The 9,003-nt window shown below is 33.5% G+C and overlaps 1 protein-coding gene and 1 pseudogene across 1 annotated transcript; both read right to left on the reverse strand.

Annotated features, from left to right (window-relative positions):
• Positions 1-111: 111 nt before the first annotated feature.
• On the reverse strand, positions 112-4,673 carry LOC146923122 (uncharacterized). The gene is made up of 5 exons (XM_085715845.1): positions 3,199-4,673; positions 1,895-2,673; positions 1,305-1,697; positions 925-1,101; positions 112-780 (listed from the first exon to the last, which is right to left on the reverse strand). The coding sequence occupies exons 1-5, from the start codon at positions 4,445-4,447 to the stop codon at positions 259-261; spliced, it is 3,120 nt and encodes a 1,039-aa protein (XP_085571971.1). The 5' UTR covers positions 4,448-4,673; the 3' UTR covers positions 112-258.
• A 1,504-nt stretch (positions 4,674-6,177) lies between these two features.
• On the reverse strand, positions 6,178-7,587 carry LOC146923123 (F-box/kelch-repeat protein At3g06240-like; annotated as a pseudogene).
• Positions 7,588-9,003: the final 1,416 nt, after the last annotated feature.

The following is a 9,003-nucleotide window of genomic DNA, read 5'->3' on the forward strand; positions in this document are numbered from 1 at the left end:
TGGAATTGTTGCATCGGTGATCCTCGGCTGCTCAAAGTTCTCATTGTCATCACTATCACTATTTTCCATTCAGAAACACTCTACTTCCTTTTGAGCTATTATGATGTATTGGCACTGACACGTAAACACTCGTAATAATTTAAGAAAATGGAAGTGATTAATGTAACCACATGTGTCAATGTCAGACACCGGTCTCGCCTTTAATATGATGTGTCGTGCTACATAGCTAAGGTTATATCCTCAAGGTGAAGTATTTTCTTAAGGATCATTCGTATGTACTATGTCAGTGACCTTATCAGTTTCTCCTTCTAGTTCAGATAAAACCATGGTTTGATTATTTTTGTGCAATTCTTCGTCAGCGACTTCATTTTTGTCCATCTTGTCAGATTCTCCTAACTCTTCGTCAGTGACTTCATTTTTGTCCATCTTGTCAGATTCTCCTAACGTGTCTTCAGAATTGGTTACTTCATTGACCATTGGTAGTGCAGGATCTTGAGAGATGTCACCTTTGTCTGACTGATCCTTTTCAATGTGATCTTTAACCACTTGGTTTGATTCATTTTTTAAATAGTTCTCTTCTTTTGAACTATGATTTTCGGTTTGATTTTCATTCAAGTCATTATGATTTCCTTCAAAATCATTATCAGAACTTGTCTCTACTACTTCAGCATTGATAACTGGTTCTGTGATAGCCTCTTCTCCCAATGATGCTTGGGATTTTCCTTCATTCTCTATGTGACTTTCAGAGGATGATTCTAGAATTGGAGAAATCAATGGAACCTATTAAGTTACAAAGGAAAGATATTCTCTGTTAGTGAAATGGCTAATGTACTAATATATATATACTGAATTTAAAGATGCAAAATTCATTTTTGTTTTCAATAATGTTGTTCATTTATCATTCATATCCTCGAAAGTCATTACCTCTGCTAGTCTATATGGTTCTTCTGAAGTATCCTGTCTACCCTGGGAAGTAAATTTGATTTCACTGTTTTCATTATTCTTTAACTCTTGGTCTTCTTGGTTATAAACTTCTGCATCATTCATGTTACTGGACATATTTGATTCTTCAATGGAGTTCTCGAAGAGAGTAGTTCCCTCCTATTCAGTGTCCAATAAAACTTTAGTCAAGGGTTTGAAGCACTCCTATTTTTGTTCATTAAGGAAAGGAAAACCAAGTAACAAGCATGTTTAAATGATATTGTGATTTTTGATTGTGTTTTTGAAGCACTCCTACTGTGTTTTTTTAAAGATTTTTTGAAATAAATGAAAAACAGATAACAAAAATCTACCAGAACTCACACCTGAGAATGAATCAAGTCACCATTATGTGGTTCATCAGTTGAATCATCCATGGAAGGCTGAACATTTTGAGACATGGATTCAAGTGAACCTTCACCGTTTACTGATTCTTGTATCACATTCTCCATGTCAGATTGTTGAACACCTAGGTTTATCTCTTGGTCTGCTTCTGTCTTATGTGGTATTGGCAATACAGACCTTGGTGATGATGAAGATGACGATGAGGAACTTGTGATAGTTGAAACTTCATCAACCACTTCTGGCCGCACTCCTGATGCACCAGGCTCTTCATTACTCCTCAAGTCCTTTGTATTTTCTTGCTCAGTTACTGCTGAGTTATTCGCATCGTTCATAACTTGTGCATTGTTTATTAAATTCTGTGTCTGGTTACATCCCTATAAGAAAAAGAAGAATCCTATTTTTTTTTAGAAGTGTCTTATTCTCACGATTACCGCATTTCAAATATGTATACAATTATGTTCAATGTATGACTAATGAATACTAATAAACCATGAATTTCACGTATGAATTCACAAAATGTCTGATTATAAAGCTCAATTTCAACAACTATAGTATCACCGAAATGACTCACCTCCAAATTTTCTGAAAGCCTTTCTTGTGGTAAATGATCAACACGAGTATCCATCAACCTCATCAACCGCTTCCAACGCCCTAACACATCCGAAGAATATTGAGATGCACCAGTAGTTTGTCTCACATTACCAAGGATGTTATGCTCACTACTCATTGGATAAGTTGGAGAATCGTCAAGTATGTCGGATGTTGATGACATAAAACTCACATGAGCTGCATTTTCTTCATCTTTATTTTGTAAAGAAATAGATGAAGAACCAATGTCACTCCAATTGTCTGCCTCTAAAATATCATCATGCTCGCTAACTTCATTTTCTCCCCACAGATCTTCATGACTCTCATCAGTTGTCAATGTTGGTGAACCAATTTCCGAAAACTCAACTTGTAAATCAGAAGCTAAGGAAACTGATGGTGCATGACGAATTAGCCCATTTGTAAACGTGTTTTCCTTATTCTTATCTTCAGGAGTTGAAAGAGAATCATACAAAGAATCATTTATGTTAGTAACATCAGTACTAGATATTGGAAAATCAAGGACTTCAACATTTTTTGTTGTTTGAATTATGTTTGGTTCACTTGCATGATCTGAAATGGAATTTGTTGGATCGCTATTGTCTACTACTTCCCCACCTTTCGTTCCATCAATGTCAATTTTACATTTCTCCTCCTCTTCATGTGTAGTTTCCTCTCCTCCATTTGATGGACTTGGAGCTTGTAATTCACTTTCACTTCCTTCGTTGGAGTTTAACTTTTCAGGCCTACCGTGATTTCCCCTACCTGCATGAGCAAAACATATTCAATTTAAAGACTGTTTAGTTTGACTTATTTGAGCTTATCTACAGACATAAGCACTATGAAACTTTTTGAGATAGCTTATGGACAAAACTTATGACTTGTCCATAAGTTGTTTTCAACTTATTTCCATAAACTCTCCTAGAGAGCGTATGATGATTACCCATACCAACATGAGAAAAATACATTCAATTTATGGACTGGTTGCATTGACTTATTCAAGCCTATCTACTGACCAAATCACTTTTGAAACTGTTTGGGAGAGCTTACGGAAACAGATTATGACATTTCATAAGTTGACTTTATTTTATCTTTTGTTATAGAAATAGTATATACTATAATCACCAAATTAAATTGTTTATCTATCATAAAATATAAAGTTGTTTATCCAAACAGAGCTTTATTTCTCAAATTTATACAAATAGACATATCCTCTTTTGTTTCCTTTGTTATTTACTCAAAGGGAAGAGATATAAAAGAAGGATAACGAAAACATGAAGTGATTATTACCTGAAAGCCTTCTAACTCTTGAATTTGGTATTCTATTCTCTCTAACATGAAGGTCTTGTCTGAGTTCTAATAGCATTTCATTTGTGAATTCTTGATCAAAACTATCCCATTTGAGATTTGGTTTCTCCTCAAAAGGCTCATAAGGAATATCAAATGGACTTCTCAAAACAGATGGAGCAGAACCAGGTATTTCTATGTCATCAAAATATCTTGGAGAATCAAAAGGGTTAATTCTTGCTGCAATAAACAATGGTGCAATTTGGGTAGGTGTAATTGATTCCATATCAATTAAACCATTCTCAATCTCCAACTTCAATAGTTTTCTAGCCCTTCTTCTAGCTATAAGACTCTCCAACCTTTTGTTACTTTCCATCTCACAAATCCCAAGATCCATTAGCTTTTTTTGATCATCCTCTTTTAATTCTACAACTTTATTAGTACTGTTATCCTCAACTTCCTTTTTCTCATCTTCCATTTTTTCTGTGCTTTTCTCTTGACAATCATAATAACTTGTACCACAAGTCACAAGGTCAACCATTGAAGGCTCTGAAAGCAATGTTTGATTTTTAGGAGCATCAACTTTTCTTGGTGGAAATTTATAATCAAAAGTATCAATAGCATCAACTTTTCTTGGTGGAAATTTATAATCAAAAGGATCAATTCCATCAACTTTTCTTGGTGGAAATTTATAATCAAAACGATCAATTCCATCAACTTTTCTTGGTGGAAATTTATAATCAAAAGGATCAATTTCTTTCTCAAAATATCTAAATCCTGATCTAATCTCGGTGTTCTTTCTAGTGAACTCGTTACAAAACGCTGCTGATAAATTCTTAGCTTTTTGTTCTAAATCGCCATATACATCCAATTTCTTCCCCGTGAAATTTCTTCTTCTACTTGTTGCATTTTGTGATGGATACTTATAAAGCATTCCGCGTCTCTCATTCTTAGGAACCTTAGGTGGTTTGTTCGCTTCAACCTTTTTCTCATCTCCCTTTTTCTCCACACATCTAACAAGTTTCTCCTCCGAACTCCAAAATATTCTAACCAAAATTGAAGTGAACACAATAAATGGAGACAAGAAAACCAAGAAATTGTATATACAAGAAAGAAATATATACATGATGATGAAGACTAACAAAGCACATGAAACTCTTGGATGATTTTTCATCAAAATATAGCTCTTTTCAACTGAAAGATGAAGAACTTTGAACAAATGACGTTGCATGTCTCTTGCATTCAAACCCATCTTTGATTCTATGAATGTAGGTACAAAGAATAAACTATAATGTTTTTAAGATCGTCGTAGTTGCATGTATTTTATGCATTTGTCACATGTCACCAACCCAATAGTATGGAATATTCAAATGGAAGGTAATTTTAATTAGCCATAACCAGATTCAAAAAAGTAATTATAATCATCATAGTAATAATCAAAAGGGATTAATATGTTTGTTACAAACCCCCATTGAAGAACCATTTAAAAAAATATTGTTTGGGATAGGAAGCTGAAATTAAAAATGTAATATGAAATGAAAATGTAACTTGTGTTCTAGGTGAAGAACAAACTAGAAGATCAACCATAGAAAAATTTATGTGATGTTTTTTACCGAGTCCATAGAAACCATCATGAAAAAAATGCTAAAGAAAGAATAAAGAGAGAAAATAGATCAACAAGTGAAAAAGTTAATTGTCTTTTTCCCTAACAAATGGTTAGCCATTGAAGTATAGCAATTTAGCTCTTTCTTTTTTGGGAAACTCTTTTGTTTGGCTAAAAATTTCTTAGGATCCTCTAATTTAGAAATTTTAGTATGTGTTTCTTATCCATTTTGATAACGGCTAAAAAGGGACTAAATGTATATAGATATTAATATTAATTAAGAAGGCAAAATTCAACTCTACAAAATTTTAGTATGTGTTTCTTATCCATTTTGTTCGGCTAAAAAGGGACTATATAACATATTCTTAGAGTTTGAGATAGGTTTAATTCAACTCTACAAAATCAACTTGTAAGATGAAGATTGACCAAACCACTAAACTGTTTGTAAGGTGGCTAAACACAACCCTCACATCCCGCAATTAAGGCACCCATGAACTTTCTCCAATTAGGGTGGCTTGGCGTGGACCGCAATTAAGTCAAAAATTACACAAATGAAATACATAGTAAACTACACAACTGATTCAGCAATAAACCTGAAATCACGTAACCTGTTGCTTGTATGCCAAATTGTATCAGCTATAGATGATACAACAAAATGAAAATCAGGAACCTAGTCAGACAAGCAAAACATTGGGGAACAACCAAAAGACACTAAAGTAATAATAAGAAGAATACATCTGATCCATAACCAATAAGTCAATATTAAACTCCATTAGTCAACACTTTCATAGAAATCCAAAAGAGAGATCAAGAGATCCATAACTATCTTATAGAAAATGAGTAATAATACTATTTCTTCCTTTCTTCCTATCATGCCACCATCTACCATCAATAACTCTTGATGTGCTTGCAGTTAGGCCTGTCGACCTATACTTCAAAAAGGATCCATGTTATACAGATTTAAACTTCAATACAATACAAAACGCTCAAAAATTTAAATTTCAATATGAAATGCAAATTTTTAAGCAAATTGAATTAATATAAGTTTGAAGAAATAAAACAACTCTGGTTTTTCCTTTTCTCATCTCAGTAATGATTTATAGATAATAAATCTTTCTAAGTCTTTATACCAAAAACAAATATTTCCAAGTCGCATTCCAATTGACATGTTTCCTCTTTTAACCTTTCGGTCTAATTAAGAGAAATTGAATTTGATTTTGGAAGTAGGCAACATATAATCATTTAGCATAAAATATTATTGCAATCTTATACTACGAAATGACATGGATTCCAAAATAACATGCATGAATTTGAATAAATTCAAACAAGTAAATCATTGTAAAGAAACTTACTTTCAAGAAATCGAAGCCAAACTTTCAACATAATCCTTGGAAAACCACCACATTATTGTACTACCAAAAGCTCGCTTTACTCTATTTGTTTTCAAATTATAAAGAAATGCTATGTGTGCTACATAGCTTGCGAATATCAATGTTTCACCATTCTCAGAAAGACAGAACGGGAAGAGATAATATTTCAAATAGTAACCAAACGTATCTACTTGTAGATTTTGAAAACTAATTTTAAGGAATTGAGTCCAAGATTGTTCAACTCCAAATTCCATCATTTGCCATATAACAAAATGAGTTTCCTTGAAACGGTGAGAAAAACAAAGTCGGTCCATCAAAACAGCAATAGTTGGTTGAGTATATGGTGACACTAAATTAACAGCGCCAGGAGGGGGCAACAATTTCCTGTATGTCTCAGTAGCAAGATCAAGCGAGATAATCGCAAATTTCTCAACAGTAACATCCTTCGGATAAATGGAAATCCAGTTAACAGTGCCACTCAAATGCACTCCTTGGTTCACATAACTACAGCCAACGGTATCAACAAGGTTAACAGGAGTAAAACTTGCAATTTTTCTCCAAATATTATCACCGAAACTGAAAACTTTCACCTCACTAGAACACAAAACCACCGCATTATAAGTTCTAGTTGAATTAACATACCCAAACGCAAAACTGAGCTTGGATGGTCTGCAAGGTCGGTGACAAGTTCCTAATTTTTTGGACATTATCCTTGTGGCTGGGTTCCAGATATGGAACCAGAAGATTGTTTCATCCTGATTATGATTACTTGTGTAAGAATAACCAAGCAAACAAAGCAATCCATTGCATGAACCAACAACTCGGCTACAATCCTTGTACTCCAATCGGTAGTAAGAGTTGCTGGCGGTGGTTACTGACGGGTTCTCCAATAAATGACTCAAAGGAAATGTCACGGCATTGCAACATGTTTGATGTTTATTTTCTATCAAAATTGATCCAAATTTGATTACTGCTATGTGCCTCTTCCTTGCAGATCGCTGAAGGTGTAGTTTGAGGAATGTGGAATTGGATATGAGGGTTTTCCATGACTTGCACACGCACCTTAGTCGCATCAAAGATTTCACAGGAAGGAATGAAAGGATTTCTGCGATGATTTCATCAGGGAGGTATATGCACGACATTAGAGTGTGAACAGAGTTGGGCGAGTTGAGTTAATGGGGATTCATCCGAACTTTGTGGAAGGTGAAGACTGATAAACCCTAATACGAGGTGGACAAAAACAAATTTTGAGATTAAGGGGCCATTTGTTTGAGATTTTATTGAAAAAAAAAATCTATTTTTTCAAGTAAAAAATCACATTTTTTTATTTTTGTTTTTTTGGTTACAACTTTTTATTTTTATTTTTGTAGTGTTTGTTTAAGATTTTTAAAAAAAATCCATTTTGTTTAAAAAAATCATTTTTAGCCTCAAAATGAAAAGTTATTTCAAATAGCTTTTCCAAAATCTATTTTTTTCTAAATACAAGGAACTCAAGTGTGTAAGAGCCTCAAATATTAAAAAAATTATTTTTATTTTAGTAAACAAACATAAATAGTTTTTTCCTAAAAAAAACATAAATAGTTTTAGATTTTTAAAAAAAAATCTCTAAAAAAAAATTTCTAGATTCTTTTAACCCAAAATAATTTTTTTTTTTAAAGCTGGAACAAACGCACCCTAAATATAGTGTACACATCTTTGGTAACACACACATATATATGCATATTGGATTCAAAATGATTTAAATTTAAAAATAAAAATGATAACAAACATAGCATATTAATGTTTGAAGTCTTTTAGCCAAGAAATGTTGACTTTCAATGTTGCTTTTTGATGTTGCTTTTAGCCCTTGCGCTTCATCTACCAAACTAGCTTTCAATGTTACTTTTTGATCAAGTAGATTACTTTGCTCACTTTTTTTCATCTTCTTCTCAACAATAATAACTTGTTTATTATGTCCTTTGTTATATGTAATGTAGGCAACTTAATATTCTGGCATTTTTACTAGTCTTCTTTTACCATCACTACCGTTGGTTTTGGAAACTTTCCTACCACTTATGTTCTTGCGTTGCACATTAAACATCCATGGACCATAGCACTCAGATTCTCCGTCATTATTCTCTTTTTCTAATTTATATTTCCAAGACAAAAATTCTATTCGTAGATTTCTTAACCAACGTCCCTAGAACGCCCTGAATGAAACACCAACAAAAAATATTGGCAAGCCTCTATCGTTTGCTGATGCGCTTATTGGTTTCTATGATGTGCAATTGAGTCATCTCTCAAAATTGTGTGTTAAGGACTTAAGGGTGATTCTGTGAGCATAAATATTTCGTAAGAAGTGTATTTTATGGGTTTAGATTGTCGCAACAATCTCCACGGTCGTGTCTTTCTCAGCACGTGACTTTGACTACTAAGTTGAGATCTTTATGGAAGGATATTGAACGATGGATATTGATCTCACTTGGTTGTGGCTTTTATGAGTTTCAATTTTAAAATGCAGAAAATAAACAAAAGGTATGGTCAGTTGGTGCGTTGAATTTGAAGCTAGGGATGCTAAGGTTAATTGTCCAAGTGGACGTTGGACTTCAATTTACAAATGGTGTCAAACACATGCACATGTATGAATACATATCATGGATTTTCCACCAGAGTAATGGAGGACAAAGACTCTTTTTGAGATTGCTAGGGAGTCTTGGTACACCATTAATAATTGACGATGCTACAGAGAATCGGGTTTTCGGTCACTACACTAGGAATCTCGTGGACCTTGATTTGTCGAAACACATATTTGACAAAAAATTTGGGGAGCATGATGGATGTATTTTATGTTTAAGT

This window comes from Medicago sativa, chromosome 5 (assembly GCF_051527215.1).
Source record: "Medicago sativa cultivar Bolivia chromosome 5, Bolivia_mono, whole genome shotgun sequence".
Lineage (NCBI taxonomy): Eukaryota > Viridiplantae > Streptophyta > Magnoliopsida > Fabales > Fabaceae > Medicago > Medicago sativa.

Excerpts from the sequence above, each read along its gene's own strand:
- LOC146923122 (XM_085715845.1), bottom strand. The coding sequence starts at position 4,447 with ATGGGTTTGAATGCAAGAGACATGCAACGTCATTTGTTCAAAGTTCTT. Across the intron at positions 1,698-1,894 it reads GGCTTTCAGAAAATTTGGAG|GGATGTAACCAGACACAGAA; the intron begins GTGAGTCATTTC and ends TTTTTCTTATAG. Across the intron at positions 781-924 it reads AACCATATAGACTAGCAGAG|GTTCCATTGATTTCTCCAAT; the intron begins GTAATGACTTTC and ends GTAACTTAATAG.